The sequence below is a fragment of the Macaca nemestrina genome, chromosome X, assembly GCF_043159975.1.
Source record: "Macaca nemestrina isolate mMacNem1 chromosome X, mMacNem.hap1, whole genome shotgun sequence".
In the NCBI taxonomy this organism is placed as follows: domain Eukaryota; kingdom Metazoa; phylum Chordata; class Mammalia; order Primates; family Cercopithecidae; genus Macaca; species Macaca nemestrina.
The window spans coordinates 16063120-16080155 of NC_092145.1; the positions used below are offsets into that span (position 1 = coordinate 16063120).

The 17036-nt window shown below is 36.3% G+C and overlaps 1 protein-coding gene across 18 annotated transcripts in view; it reads left to right on the forward strand.

Moving 5' to 3' along the window:
* Nucleotides 1-17036, forward strand: part of LOC105481353 (MCF.2 cell line derived transforming sequence) — a 113698-nt gene that overhangs the window by 39424 nt on the left and 57238 nt on the right. For 12 of the 18 annotated variants that reach the window (XM_011740864.3, XM_011740868.3, XM_011740870.2 and 9 more), the window contains exons 2-4: nucleotides 7193-7261; nucleotides 12086-12200; nucleotides 13325-13415. In XM_011740864.3, the coding sequence (XP_011739166.1) occupies nucleotides 7237-7261; nucleotides 12086-12200; nucleotides 13325-13415 (231 nt within the window). In that variant the 5' untranslated portion in view covers nucleotides 7193-7236. Of the gene's footprint in view, nucleotides 1-7068; nucleotides 7262-12085; nucleotides 12201-13324; nucleotides 13416-16071; nucleotides 16508-17036 lie in introns of those variants that run through there. The other 6 variants (XM_011740873.2, XM_011740875.2, XM_011740877.2 and 3 more) reach the window with 3 other exon arrangements.

The window sequence follows — 17036 nt, forward strand, 5'->3', positions numbered from 1 at the left end:
TCCCGGGTTTAAGCAATTCTCCTGCCCCAGCCTCCTGAGTAGCTGGGACTACAGGCACGTGCCACCACCCCCGGCTAATTTTTGTATTTTTAGTAGAGACAGGGTTTCACCATGTTGGTCAGGATGGTCTCCATCTCTTGACCTCGTGATCCACCTGCCTCGGCCTCCCAAAGTGCTGGGATTACAGGCGTGAGCCACCGCACCTGGTCAGAAGTAGTTCTTAAAAGATCATTTGACCAGGCATGGTGGTTCATGCCTGTAATCCCAACACTTTGGGAGGTCAGGGTGGGAGGATCACTTGAGCTGAGAGTTCGAGACCAGCCTGGGCGACATAAGGAGACCCCCGTCTCTACAAAAAATAGAAAAATTAGCTGGGCATAGTGGTGTGCACCTGTAGTCCCAGTTACTTGGGAGGCTGAGGTTGGAGCTTGGCTTGAGCCCAGAAGATGGAGGTTGCAATGAGCCAAGATCACACCCCTGCACTCCAGCCTGGGCGACAGAGTGAGACCTTGTCTCAAAAAAAAAAAAAAAAAAAAAAAAATCATCTTTTTTTAGCAGAGGCTTTACTCTGACAGGGTAGGCTTAAAAAATTTTGACCCTCTATTTGTAACTATTCATAAAGTATCTTAAATTTCAAGTTTCTTGAACTGTTACCAAAGAAAGTTTCCTTGTTAATAACTGCTTGTCAGGAAATTTTTATTTTACATTTGTGAAGTTAATTTCTGTGTTGTCACACAGTGAGACAATAGGATGTTACATAGATTTTCTATAATCTTTCTGGAACATTTAACAACACATCTCCACACACTGATTTCCATGCTGAAAATAATTTCACAAGGAAATCATTCATTACGGGAGAAAAACCCCACATTGCTTAATCCAATTTAATTTACTGAAGGAACAATATTCACTTAAGTCCCCAATCTCTTCCTTCTTATAGAGGACTCTTGAATGTTAAAGATGAACTTTTACATATTCTTAAGGTAAAAAATATAAGCAAATCCCAAAACAAATGAATATGACTCAGAATTCTATTAATTTGAAATTTGGAACATAAAAACTAAGTTCCTCCTACCTCCGTTACTGACCCCTTCCAAACTCATGAGTATATCGATTTTTGTTTTGCTTTCTTTTCCTAGAATCACTTACTGTCACTGAGAATATACCATTAAATCTTATTCTAAAAGATAATCTATTCCAATCAACTATATGCCTGATTTTCCTCTCTTATCTTTACCACAGAGCAGCTTGGCCTTTGTTTGAACGCTATTAGTGATAGGAAAGGGGTTGTCTATCTTCCATGAAAGTCATTTCATCTACAGATAGTTCTGACTTTAGAACAAAGTGCTTCTTCATATAGAGTCTTTATAGCTCTCTCTCTTGCTTTCTGTTTGTCTTCTGTCTCTCTCTGAGGGGAAAAGCCAACCAACCAACAACTAACCGACCAATAAACTGACTGACCAAACCTGATCAAATAGGTTGCAGAAACACTGCTTACATGACCCGTACCCAAGGAGTCACAATGTGTACATGTGTATTTACTAGGAAATATTGCAGTGCGTTTAACCCCTAGTATTTCACAAACTTATTTGATTGTGAACTTTTGCATTTTCTCAGAACATCTGTCCAAACACAGCTTAGAACAGAATCTGGCATATAGTAGACACTCAATACATATTTGTTTAAAAGGTGAATGAATGCAAAATAAATCTTTAAAAGCTTTAAAGTACATGCTGTACTGAAGTGATCCATGTTCTGCATTTTTACAAGTGACACAGCCAGACTAGAGCTACTGATTGGATGGATATACCTTCCTTCTCTCTGTGAGCCTTTCGAAATCAATTCTTCATTTCCACACATTTTAGAACTTCAAAAATTCATATTTGGATTTCTAAGCTTGTATCCTCATTGGCACAACTACCTTTTCAATAGCACAATAAATATTAGTGAGGTGTTTGCTTGACTCTTTTGCTTTTTGATCATATGTAGGAATGAATTAATTGGAAATGCTTTTTTTGACTTTTGATTTCAATTTGTGTCTGATTGTGTTTGATTGTACAAGCACATGGATTTTCAGCAGAAGTCTTAAAATGAAGATTTGCTCCATTAGTTGTTTTAAAGGGTGTTTGTCAGGTTACCTGTCGAGTTACAGCCCTTTATTTGGCTTCTAAGTCAGCTCTTTTTTGGGCTTAGCAACGAGTTCAATGTAAGGAGAATGAATCCTTTTTATTTGTGAGTAGTTGAGTTTTCTACATAGGACAGCTTGACAACCTTCCTATCAAACGTAAATCTAGTCAACAAGGAACATGCTGTAATGTGGACTTTATCCAGCTTTGATGATTGAGGCTTTTTATTTCTCATGCTCTAAGTTAATGCATTTAGGTCAGCAATGGGAGCATTATAAATTGTTTGTTCTCACTTTTATATTTCAGGAAAAAATCTGTTGGAAATTCAAGAGGGTCAGCTACAAAGCTGGGTGTAACTCAATGTCACAACTTTATCTAGAGTCAGTATTTTCTGTTTCTCTTTGTTCTCAGCAACAATCTTACCTTGTCCCTTGCAGCTGCTCAATTGATAACTCTGTGGCTTCTATTGTCTTTCCTGTGTTATCTCCTTCCCCTTCGGTCTGTTTCCAACCCAGAACTTGATCATTTATTAAAGTGGTAATGTTTTCTCTTATAACTGTGATTTCATCCTTTTTCATTAGTATGGAAATGTTATTTTATTGGCACAGTTGTGGGCTACATTTTATGATAGAAAACATCAGTCTGTTTTTACATCTATGGATTTTACATGTTGTTGGATCTCATAGAATGTAAGGTACCTTAAAAAGCATTTACTGGCCGGACTCGGCGGCTCACGCCTGTAATCCCAGCTTTGGGAGGCCGAGGCAGGTGGATCACGAGGTCAGGAGATCAAGACCATCCTGACTAACAGGATGAAAGCCCTTCTCTACTAAAAACACTAAAAATTAGCCGGGCGTGGTGGCGGGCGCCTGTAGTCCCAGCTACTCGGGAGGCTGAGGCAGGAGAATGGCGTAAACCCGGGAGGCGGAGCTTGCAGTGAGCGGAGATCGCGCCACTGCACTTCAGCCTGGGGGACAGAGCGAGACTCCGTCTCAAACAACAACAACAACAACAACAACAACAACAACAACAACAACAACAAACAGCATTTACTGTACTGCCCTCATTCCTAAAGTGGGAGTAATGACCACAGCTAATATTGTACTGAATGTGGAAAAATTGAAGGCCTTTCCTCCAAGAACTGGAGCAAGACATGGATGGATGCCCACTTTTGCCACTTTTATTCAGCATAACACTGGAAGTCCTGGCCAGAGCGACTAGGCAAGAGAAAGAAATAAAGGGCATCCATACTGGAAAGAAAAAAGGCTTATTAGCTTTGTTTGTAGATGACATGATCTTGTACCCGGAAAAACCTAAAGACTCCATCGAAAAACTGTTAGAACTGATAAACAAATTCAGTAAAGGTGCAGAATACAAAATCAATGTACAAAAGTCAGTAGCATTTATATACACCAACAGCAAACAATCTGTAAAAGAAATCAAGAAAACAATCTGATCACATTTACAATAGCTACAAAAATATAAAATACCTAGGAATCAATCTAACAAAAAAGTGAAAGATCTATATAAGGAAAACTATAAAATTTGATGAAAGAAATAGAAGAGGACACAAAATATTGGAAAGATATTTCATTCTCATGGATCGGAAGAATTAATATTGTTAAAATGACAATATTACCTGCAGAAATTTACAGATTCGATGCAATCTCTATCAAATTCCAGGGCATACTTCAGATAAATAGAAAAAAATTCTAATAATGTATATAGAACCACGAAAGACCTGAAATGGTCAAAGCAGTCCTGACCAAAAAGAACAAAGCTGCAGGCATTATACTACGTAACTTCAAAATTTGCTACAAAGCTGTAGTAACCATAACAGCTTGATACTGGCATCAGACAGACACATAGACCAATGGAACAGAATAGAGAACCCAGCTACGAATCCATACGTTTACAGCCAATTCATCTTCGACAAAGGTGCTAAGAATCTACAATGGGGAAAGGAAATATTTTCAATAAATGATGCTGGAAAAACTGGATAACTGTATGTGGAAGAATGAAACTAGATCCCTATCTCTCACCATACACAAAAATTAAATAAAAATGCATTCAAGACTTAAATTGAAGACATGAAACTATGAAAGTACTAGATGAAAATGTTGGGGAAACTTTCTAGAACATTGGTCTGGGCAGAGATTTTTGTGCAACACCTCAAAGCATAGGCAACCACAGCAAAGATAGACAAATGGGATCACAGCAAGCTGAAAAGCTTCTGCATAGCAAAGGAAACAATCAACAAAGTGAGGAGACAATTCACAGAATGAAAGAAAATATTTGTGAACTATCCATTTGACAAGGGATTAATAATCAGAGTATATAAGGAGCTCAAACAACTCAATAGCAAAGGACCCAAATAATTCAATTTATAAAATGGGCAAAAGATCTGAATAGACATTTCTCAAAAGAAGACATAATATGAAGAAGTGTTCGACATCACTATCATCAGAAAAAAAATGGAAACCAAAACTACAATGACATATCTCACCCCAGTTAAAATGGCTTATATCAAAAACACAGGCAATAACAGATGCTGGTGAGGGTGTGGAGAAAGGGGAATTCTTGCACACTCTTGGTGGGAAAGTAAACTAGTACAGCTGCTCTGAAGAACAGTATGGAGGTTTTTCAAAAAACAAAACATAGAACTACCATACAATCCAACAATTCCGCTTCTGAGTGTATATTCAAAAGAAAGAAAGTCAATATATTAAAGAGATATTTACACTCCCATGTTTATTGCAGCACTATTTACAATAGTCAAAATATGGAATCACCCTAAGTGCCCTTCAACAGATGAATGGATAAGGAAAATATGGTATATATACACCATGGAATGTTATTCATACGTAAAACAGAATGAAATCCTCTTATTTGCAGCCAAATGAATGGAACTGGTGGCAATTATGTTAAGTGAAGTAAGCCAAACACAGACACACAAATACTGCATGTTCTCACTAATATGTGAGAGCTAGAAAAATGGATCTCATGAAGACAGAGAGTAGATTGGTAGTTACCAGAGGCTGGGAAGGGTAAAGGGGAGAGGATGAAGGGGAAAAAAAGAATATAAATGTATTTATTACCAGTGAACTGTACACTTAAAATGGTAAATTTTATATACATATTTTACCTCAATAAGAAACATAAAATAAAATAGAGGTAATGAGATGAGGGGTGGGGAGTGACTTGTTGAATATTACAGAGCAGCTAAGTGGTCAAGCCCACACTAGGCCCTGGTGCTCCCACTCCCAGCCCACAGACTTTTATTTTGTGTCCTGAAGCCTCTCTCATTACATGAGTGCTTACATTGTAGAGTAAGTGGACATAGTTTCCATAGCTCTGCAAGAGTCTAAGTGGTATCAGAGGAATCAAGTCGTACATATTAATACTTCCAGATCTGCCACCTGACATAAAATACATCAATTTGTCTTTATCCTTGTTCCTACTGATCAAAGCAAGGGAGGGATTTGGGTCTCCTATTATGCAGGAATATTTTTATGTCTGATGCTCTCTCATTTAAAAAGTAGAACACGTTTTAGCTATTGCCACTTTTGCAGGCTCCTGAGGGGAGAGAGAGTTCTTGTATTTTTTGTATTGACCTCATTCTCACCCTTCTTCCATGGCTCCATGTCTAAAAATGTCAATATGTGACGCGTGTTTGTAGCTGTTATAAACACATTCTTTTATCTGATTAAACATCTAGCTTGGAAAGAATCACTGCGAGTGTAAATGTGCATGCCTTGGTCTGAAGTATATCGAGTCTAAGTATATAAAATTACAAGACATTTTAAAGAAATGACTTTATGTCTTGACAAATTAGATATTTGTCATGGCATGCATCTTATGAAAATAAATGTCAATTAAAATTGCTTTATGTTTCAAATCGTGTGTCGGGGGATTGTCTATAACGGATAACCTATGCCACTGTCTATTATGGAACCATTGAGAACTTGTTTTTTTAAAATTCCCTTGAGGATTGTCTTTTATAAACCACATCCATGTGGTGTGATTTGAAGAGCACTAAGAAGGGTAATGCATCATCAGCCTGACACCACCAGAGACCAGGAATTTGAAGGTACTTTGTATCAGAGAGCAGGTGAAAAATATGGCTTCAGTAAGAGATGTGGAACCACAGGCGTTAAAACCGACAAGCCAAAATAGCCTAGTTTGATGACCCGTTTTCTTTTAAAAAGTTATCCTTGTACATGGACCAGAGGCAGGTAGTGTACTTTGATTTTTGGCCCCTATAGAGTTCACTAGAATTGAACATTGTAAGTTAACACTTAAGATCTGGGACAATCAAAGCACATTGAACAATGCTTGGACATTGTTCCATCTGTAATGATAAAAAATGAGTTAATACGCTACTTTTTATTGAACACCTACCTTTATGCCAGGTATTTCACATTTCGTTTGCATGGTACCTTGTGAGGTAGGTATCATTATGCCCAGTTTATAGCTGAGGAAACTAAGGTTTAGAGAGGCTAACTAACTTGCCCATGTTTGCGTGGCCAGTAAATGAAACAAGCTGGATTTGATTCCATGTCTATCTAGACTCAGAAGCCTATATGGTTAACCACTTGTAAATGGGATAACAATACTTACCTTAGAGATTTTTTAAGGATTCGATGAGATTAAAAAATCCAAAAAGTGCTTTGTAATTGCTAATAAAGCTTTGTAGAATGAAAGGCATTATCAGGAGTAGAAGACAATCTGTTACAGTGTCTCCCCATGACCATCTACCCTTCAAATAAATCCGAATGTCCTGGAGTTTGTGCCTTTGTCCTTGACTTTCTGGTGAGGGAGAGTAGTTTATGTTTTGGGCATAGATTCTGAGAAGTAGGTCACTGGTTCTCTTTATTCCGTGATATTTTCGAATGTGATTTCTTTGCCATGTAGTTGAGAGGAGGAAAGAGATCGGCAGTGTCTGTGGACACAGACCTGTGGGACTCCCAGAATAATTTTAGACAGTGAGAAAACATGTGTCTAAAATCATGTAAGGCTGTACCTTAACATGTATGTCATTTCTTCTATTTTCTTGTTTGTCATAGAAACTGATCTGCTCCTCCGTATAAAAGACATCAGCCATTTCTTAATGCAAGACATCGCTTTCTTGTCTGGTAAGCAAACTTTCTTATATATTGTCCAGATACATGACTTGATTAGCAGTTAGTTCGGTACCTATTATATAAATAGCTCTCGCTCTATATATAGAGCTATTATATATATTCATTTGAGAAGCACTATTTTAATAAACATTTATACATTGTGCACCTAGTTGCTAAACAAATGGACATTTAGAGAATAATTGGAGGTTTTAAGCATTTTAGATATATGAGTAAAAACGACCTTACCACTCTTATACATTTGACTTTCAGATGAGTCTTCAGAAATCTATGAGAGTTGAAAGTAGAATATGTCTCCTAGGTGGGTGCAGGCTGAGTGGGAGGGGAGCAGCTGAGGTAGCTTCTTTGATTACTCAAATGTGTATTACAAATGCTGGCAAGTTGCACCAAATAATCAGCATGCACTAAGTATTTTTTTTAGGATTTCATTTACACACTATAAAGAAAGTTGATTTTTCTTAAATATGTATATACACTTGTATATAATTTTTAGCAATTATGGTAAAATCAATTTAACATACAACTTATCATTTTAACTATTTTTAAGAGTACAATTCAGCGGCATTAAGTATGTTTACATTTTTGTGCCACCATTGCCACCACCATCTCCAGAGTTTCAGACCTTGCAAAATTGAAACTCTATATCCATTAAACAATTACTCCCCATTTCATTCCGTCCTCTCTCTAGCCCCTGTTAACCACAATTTTACTTTCTTTCTCTATGAATTTGACTATCCTAGGTACCTGATGTAAATAAATCATATGGTATATGTCTTTTTGTGACTGGCTTATTTCACTTAGCATAAGGTCTTCAAGTTTCATCAATGTTGTAGCATGTGTCAGAACTTCTTTTTTAAGGCTGAATAATATTCCATTTTATGTATATTCCACACTTTGTTTATCTGTTCATCCATTGATAGATACTTTGGTCACTTCTACCATTTGGCTGTTGTGAATAATGCCACTAAATAGCATTACACATTTTTAGACACATAACTATGGTAAACCATCCCGTCCCTTTAGCTTCTGGTCATACTTTGGGGAAAGTTTTGCTTAGAAACAAGCAAATTACTTTCAGGTATTAGAGTAATTAGAATTACATCATTAAATATTATATTTATCATATTAAGCAGATAAAGAAAACTTACCGGTATATATTAATACATTGTTTTTATAAAGATGAGTGCTTCTTAGGTATTGAGAGTACAAGAAACTATCTTATTCCTTCTAAATAGTTTAATTAATTCTCGGAAAAATGGCACCTACACGCTCAGTTTACTAAACAAGCTTTTACTTTACAAGTGATCCTAATTGGACACTTCAATCTGGCCTCTGCTTTTATTATCATTATTATTATTTTTAAAGACAGCATCTTGCTCTTTTGCCCAGGCTCCAGTGCAGTGGTATGATCATAGCTCAATGTAACCTTAAACTGCTTGGTTCAAGTGATCCTTCCACCTCAGCCTCCTGAGTCTCTGGAACTATAGGAGCGTGCCACCATGCCTAGCTAATCTTTATTGTTTGTAGCGAAAGGGTTTTGTTGTGTTGCGAAGGCTGGTCTTGAACTCCTGGCCTCAAGCGATCCTCCCATCCTGGCTTCTCAAAGTGCTGTGATTACAGGCATGAGCCATCGCACCCAGCCTGGCCTCTGCTTTTAAATTATTATAATTACACCTATGATAAAGCTTAATTAAAAATGATTCTAATTAGTGGTAACTGTGAATTAATGATGACTTAATTAATATGGCTTTATGTTTTATTTTATAAGTGGCATAAATGTGTGACAGTGTCAGTAAATTTAGCAGTGTGTTAGGTTCATTTTTAAGTTTTAGAGATTTTACTTAAGATTATCTATGTTTTCCAAACTGTGTTCTAAATAGAACCATCCTCAAGGCTTGCTGCACCCATCCAGATCTCTCTCTACACCTTTCCTTCCTTAACTGCTTTTTGTATTTGTTTTAAAAATGCATCTGCCTATAGCTTCCTTTGAAAAAAGGGTTCCCAATGGTAAAAAATAATTAAAACTTCCCAATTTGGAATATAAATATCTCTTTTGATCTCTTCTCACAAGTTTACTACCTAGGATGGTACTTGTAGGTGTTTAGTGGTAATAATCATTTATAGATTAGTCAATGATAATTTACTCTTATAGGAGCCTTGCCACCTTTCCTTTGATAAGTATAGTTTGCCTAAGTGCTAGATGGTTCTGTCCTTAACTAGAGTGCTCACCAGCTTGCTTGGCAAGTATGTAGTTATGTTATATTTAAGATATTTATTACATTAGATATTACATATCATTTATATTACTAGTTCTATACAGTACTCTACCTATAGAGGCCCTTTGTTTAAAGATTCACTAAATCTCTTGGTTCAGAATTGTACAATTTCTCCTTTGAGTTTCTTAAAAACTCTTCAGTGGATGCCATTATTCTCAATGATTATTTTCACTCTAGTCTTTAACTCTAGAATATCATATAGTGAAGATTAATAACGCTTTGATTTAATACTTTGGACTAGTTTGATTAAAAATAATTTGGGAATGAATACTCTCTCTCAAGTTTCCCTTGGTAAAAATTGAGGCAAATAATTAATTTGATCTTTTTCCATGTGCACTAGAGAAGAAAGTGTATTCTGCTTTTGTTGGATGGAGTGTTCTAGAAATGTCAATTAGGTCATGTTGGTTGAGACTGTTGTTCACGTGTACAATATCCTTGCAAATTCTTTGTCTACTTGTTCTATCAATTATTGAGAGATGGGTGGTGAAATTTCTGACTAAAATTGTGAATTTGTCTATTTCTTCTTACAGCTCTGTTTTTGCTTTGTGTATTTTGAAGCTCTGTTATTAGGTGCATAAACATTTAAGATTTTGTCCCATTAAGGAATTGACCACTTTATCATGATCAAATGATCATTTTAATATCTGGTAATATTTTTGACTCTGAAATCTACTTTGTCAAATATTAAACAGCTTTGTTTTGATTAGCACTGTCATGGTATATCTTTTTCTATCCTTTGCTTTTAATGCATTTGTACTTTTATATTTAAAACGTGTGTTTCTTGTGGGCAGCATATAATTTGGTCTTTCTTTTTATCCAGTTTAATGATCTTTGACTTTTAATTGCAGTGCCTAGATCATTGACATTTTGTGTGATTATTCATATGGATGGATTTAAATCTACCATCTTATGATCTTATAAAAGCAAAATACAAATAATGAGATGGTAGATTTTTCCATTTGTCCCATGTGTTCTTTGTTTTCCTCCATTTCTGTCTTCTTTTGGGTTGAGTATTGTTATGATTCCATTTTATATCCTTTTCTTTTTCTTTTTTGGGGGCAGGGGGCAGGGAGACAGAGTCTTGCTCTGTCGCCCAGGCTGGAGTGTAGTGGCGTGATCTTGGCTCACTGCAACCTCTGCCTCCCAGGTTCAACCGATTCTCCTGCTTCAGCCTCCTGAGTAGCTGGGATTACAGGCATGCGCCCCCACACCCGGCTAATTTTAGTATTTTTGGTAGAGACAGGGTTTCAACATGTTGGCCAGGCTGGTCTCGTACTCCTGACCTCAAGTGATCCTCTGGCTGCGGCCTCCCAAAGTGCTGGGGTTATAGGCATGAGTCACTGTGCCCGGCCTATATCCTTTTCTATTGTCATATTTTTATTGCAGATTGAATTAAAAATATTTTTACATCTTTATTCACTTAAATTCAGCCAAATAAAAATTACAACTGAACTAAGAAAATTTCTATTAGTGAGCTACATTCAAAGACCACCTTGCAACTTTCCTCCTAAAATAATTCTTCAAATTCTATTTGGCACTTAATATTTATTGAGCATTCACTCTCTGTGTAGGTGCTAGGCTGGCTGCGGATGTGAACCTGAAACACATATAAGGCTCATCTCTGCACTTTTAGGTGGCTTTCATTTTCAATATTTCTCATCCTTCAGGCTGCATAGAGGTCTATTGGGCTGGATGGAGAAACGGGGGAGAGACTGAAATGAAAGCCCAGAGATAGTGCAGCCATTCCCTCCCCAAGAACCCCTATGACAGTACCACTATTCTTGGTTCCTATGGAAATGGGCTTAGGGCAGCCTCACCTATGAGCCCTGGGATCCATGCTTTCCAGGGGTCAAGGTCAACCACTTGGTCAAGATACTGCTGGATGCCACTGCTCCAGGTTAATGGCTGCATGGGTCTGCGGGGAGCGTCCACAACCCTACACCTCTCCCTTGACCCCTACCCAGACTGAACATTGAATTTTAACCCACAGATAATTTGTGATCTTTCTTTGCATTAATAAAATTCCTATATCATTCCTGCCATCATTACTTTTGTTGTTTCTTCCATAAACACATTAGACCATCACCTATTTCCTATAGGGTGCTCTGTATCTTTTCCTGCTCACCATGACACTAAGAGATCGATTATATCAAGTTTTCCACTTGCTGTCAAGCCATCATTCACTTATTTTGAATTTAGGCTCGTTGGTATAGAAAGAGTTATTTCCCAACCCCTTGGTTGTCCAGATTGGGGAATCAGCCTTTTTCAACCATGTCTATTATATGCATTTCATGACATTTTCTTCTGACTATATTCATTCATTTTACTCTCTTTCTTTTAATTTTTTTATTGAGAAACTACTCTGCCACCTTTTAAACTTGAAGTGTCAGGAACTTGGAGCCATTTTGGTTTTATGTGGAGATCATCATCTTTATAAAAAAGTTGTGTTGCTGCAAAACAGTATTCAAATCTAAAATCCTCTTCCTTGCCTCGTTGTTATATACATTTTTAATTCAGTTGATTTTTTTTTCTATTATTGTAGGTGGCCGGGGAAAGGACAATGCTTGGATCATTACATTTCCAGAAAACTGTAATTTTAGATGTATACCAGAGGAAGTAATAGCAAAAGTACTTACTTACCTGACATCTATTGCAAGGTATAGTATTTCATTACGTTTTTTCAATTCGCTTTATATCAGATATCCATCTGAATGTCGTAACAGGAAAATGGCTTAATATAGCTATTATTATCATGGTGAATAAACAACTGACTTAACTTCAGAGTAGATAAGAAGTACAACTTAGAAGGAGAAGCTGGCAGCTATCTAAATTGTTACAAAAATTATACTGAGGATCTATGAAAATAAAATTGGGGATCTAGGAGTATTTGTTCCCACGGAAAAGAACATAGGTAGAGAATGATGGTCATACATATATGCTTTAATTTGCTTAAAAGGAAATATTAGCAGCCAAGAGTGAGGACAGCCATTTTTCATTTCTTCTGAATGTAACACAAGAATACTGAATCTTAAGTAGATTCAATAGTGGTACTGGGAGATACTAGGAGGAATGTCTTGATATTAAAAATTGTTTGGAACTAGAATGCTTTAAAATGGAAAGTTTCAAAAGGTTTCTTAGAGATTTTATGTGTGTTAAAGACAAAATTTTCAAAGGAAGCCTTTTCTAGTTGCTAACCCTGAAGAACAAGAGGACACAAATCTAGGATGATAAAATTCAAAGTCTCATGAACAAAAATCAAATCTCAGAAAATGAAACTTACAATGTACCTATTGAAGCTTGAAAGTGATCTTTTTAGGGCAAATAGAAGTTATATTTTCCATTAAACTGCATTTCCTCAGGAGCAGAGTTAGAAAAATAGATTTAGCAGTGTGATTTTGAATGAGTGAATGGATCATTGACTCATGATGAATTACATGGAAAGTTAAAGCTGATATCATGAAGGACAGTTATCTTTTGAGTTTTCCCACACGCAAGATTACAGTATTCCAAATCAATTTTAGTGACCTATCTTCATTACACTATCACTTTCCTATTTAAAAGATTGACATTAATGCTGCAAAAGAAATTTTAAATAGTGAATAAGGGAATATGTCTTCAAATCAGTTTTCTAAGACAGTCCTTTGTGATAGCTTTCCAATTCCAATTCTGTCTTCCGTCAAGACATCAAATGTAGATGAAATAATCAAAAATAGAACGAAGACATATATAACAAATTTGCATTATTATTAAGAAAAAGTTATTATTTCTTCTTATCATTCAGGCAAAATGGACCGGACTCCCAGTTTACCATTATTCTGGATCGAAGATTGGATACATGGTCTTCTCTTAAAATCTCTCTCCAAAAAATCTCAGTAAGTATCTATGCATTATACGATAACTTTTTATTTTTGTTTCATATTACACTTTCTGTTTTGGGAGGTATAGATTACTTTGGTAGTGATGGAGACAATAAAAATTGATGGAATATGAGGAGGGAAAGTAGAAGGAGAGGTTGTAGCAGACCCTAAGATAAATAACTCTACCCAAAATAAAACCTAGTAAGAATGAGTGAGTGGTTTGTGGTTCCAGTTATGAGTGAGAAGTGATTCATGGTTCTATGTGCCTTTCAGAACAAGGCAAGTTTTTATGGAATCTCTTTTTTTTTTTTTTTTTTAGTGGAAATAGATGTGTTGCATACTCATCGAATGTGAAAAAATATAAAGAAGAAAGTTTAAAACAACAGTAATCCAACCACCCCAAAATAAGCAGTTTTTAACATTTTGGTGTACAACTTTCTAGATTTGTTTTATCCTAGGATAGGGTAGGGAAATGAGTCACATATAAAATGATATATCTTCCCTATTGGTATCTAGTCCCCAGCTTCCCAAGACCCAGAGAGAGAAACATTTTCTCTAATTAAAACAATGAGAGGTACAATTCTGCCCATGACCAAGATAATCTTTTACACTTTTAGGCTCACAAGGATATCACGAAATTGTTTGACACTTCACTTTCATAGATGAGGAGGGAGATGAGGAATCCCCGGACTCCTTCTGAGCTGGCAAGATTGGGGCTCTCTGTGGAAGTGCCATGTGGCCAACTTCCTGTATCAGACTAGAATAGCTGGGAATCAATATATATTTTTTTTCTTTGAGATTCCAACATTGCCAGCCATCTGAAATTCTTACTTTGTCTCCTGACTAATTGAGGAGGTCACGCCCACCACAAGAAGTTGATTTAGTTGCAAAGGCAAAACAAAAATCTAGGTTGTTGGACTTCCAAGCCAGTGTTCTAGCACTCACAAGGTAAAATGAGTCAGATCATTATTCTTTTGATACCCAGAATGAATTATTTCTCCTTTTGGACAAATAAGCAAAAAGTGGTTTCCTGTTTATTTAACAGAGGTGTTTAATCATTAGCAGTAGAGACAGGAGTTAACATTAGATATACTCAAGTTACTAACATAAAATAGAAAAAAACTTGACTTCGTATAGCATATTTGTGCTTTTTCAAAAGCGTTCACGTTTATTAAGTATTGTTGATTCTCTTCATTTCCTGATTAAGTACTGCAGGTAGGTATCACTATAATTGTCTTGTAGATGATGAAATGACATTATGTGTACTTTGGAATGGTTACGTGATGAATCCAAGGTCAAATATCCAAGTAACCAAAAGAGCCAGAGCAAGAATTGAAATGTCAAGAATTCCAGTTGGTGATGGTTTCTATTATTTTCCAACTGGCTTACAAATAGACAAATAAATTCAATGTTATTTAGAAAAATGTAAAATTTCTTTTGAGAGAGTAAATCTGTCCTCCATATATGATTGAGCCTTGTCAGTGGGGCTAAATAAAGTAAAAGCTATTTCCCATGCTCTGGTCTTTTAGGATTGGTCCTTGGGCTTGTTGAGTAGACCTTGGTTTATGCTAATAATTGCTTCTCTTATACTAAATAGAGCACTGGTTGCATTAAAACATTTTTTTATCACCCAAGTTTTTTTCTTTTGGCCAACACTGCACCCACCTGATTAAATTAATTTTCATTTTGTGACTGGTTTGGCACATGACATTAGTTTTTTAGTAGAGTTTTATTTTTATTATTCAAAATAGGTGGCTTGTAACAGAGGTTCTATTTTTCATAAAAGATAAATATAAGATTAGGTCATGATCCTGTCATTTTGAAGTCAGCAGAGGGTAATTGCTTACTTACTGGAGAGTGATACTCCTCTTTCTGTATTCCCAGGGCTGCTTTCTCAGTGGAGAATTATGACCTATGCTCAGTAAAGAACTTGAATCTCAGGGTCCCTTTATTTTCATAACTGCCAAATTGATCATGCTAGGCAAGGGAGGGGTGCAGATGCTGACCACATGTAACTGGCTATAGGTTGTTTTAGATGTTTCTTTTTAAACATGTTAAATGTTTTTGCTTGTGGTATAGTTTCTATACTCATACTCAAGAGCACATTGATTACATCTCAACCATTAATAACTATTGTTTGCTGTTTGAAATAAAGGTAAATATTGAATGCAAGCTAATTTCAAATGCAAAAGTTGGCATTCAGAAAGGATTTCTAGTGAAATCTATCATCGTGTAGCTAGGTATAATTGCCTGTGGTGTATTATTTCAAACAGTGTCTGTGAAATAATCATACAATTCAATTTGAATATCTTTATTTGTAGATTTCAAATCAAATAAAAGCATTTAGGTTGTATTTCATAATTAATGAGAGGAGACTTTATTTTAGTTATACATTTTGGGGAAAGGTTAATTTAGGAGAGAATCGTATCCATCTTAGAAAGTTTGCATGTTCTATTCTTTCTAGATTATTATCAGGACAAAATTTTGCAAACTATATCCTTTTATAAGGCTTAAACCCAGAATATAATTTAAGAACAGAATAAACAAAACAGAATTGAAATTTAAGTCACATACCAGGGTAGGATGAGAGTAAAAAGCAAGAGTTAATACTACCTTCACAAAGATTCTTAACATTCCACCTTAAAAATCAAACTGCACAGAGGAGAAAGCCAGTCCCATCAAGCCTGCTCCTAGGAAGAGAGCTGGGTTTTTTTCTCCTTCTTCCACTCTTAGGACATGCCTGATCTTCTTGAGCAGTCCAGCACAAGCTAATCCACAAGGGTCAATCAGGCTAAGTAATTGGAGGAATGTGTTAACTCTGAATTACAACGAGCAGAAGGGAAGGATCTGTCAGCTGACTAATCAGGGATAGTGCTCTTTTTTTTTTTTTTTTCTCCCCAGCGCTGCTGCCGCTGTGCTAATGGAAGCAGCTACGGCAGCTTTGTTTGATAGAGATTTTTGGCTGCCGTTTTTAAATACTACCCAAGAAGCAGCTCATATTTCATCAATGTTGCATTGACAATTGGAAAAGAAGAGTGTAATTGTGTATAGGCGAAATGGCAGAAGCAAATCCCCCGAGAGGCAAGATGAGGTTCAGAAGGAATGCGGTAAGGGCTCTGTCTGCACTCCTGGAAAGCCTATTCCCAAGTTCAAGTGCTGGGATGCTGCAGCATGGTGCTATAGCACAAACTGCTGAGTGGGGTTTTTAAGGACAGATGGAGAGAATGGAGACTTATATTTGCATGGATTGCATTGATGTGATTACTGTGATACTAACATAGGGTAATTTTCAGGCAATTGAGGGGGTAGAATATAATTTCAAAATCTAAATGTCATCAAGTTTATGAATGAGCACCTTAGTCATGTTATTCATTTAAGACTGCATGAACAATTTTGAATCATTGGACAGCATAGCTTTAAATCATGACTTAAAACAATATCTAACAAAAGGATTAATCCTTTCTTTCACCATGATCAAGTGAAGTATATTGCCATGGATAGGTCTGGAAGTGATTCCATCATCACTTAAAAATACAGCCTTTCCTGGGTGTTACCGTGTAAGTGAAAAAATGTAAAATCTGTAATGATTTGAAATCCTTATTGTTTCAATTATTTTCCAAACTTAAACTTCATAGG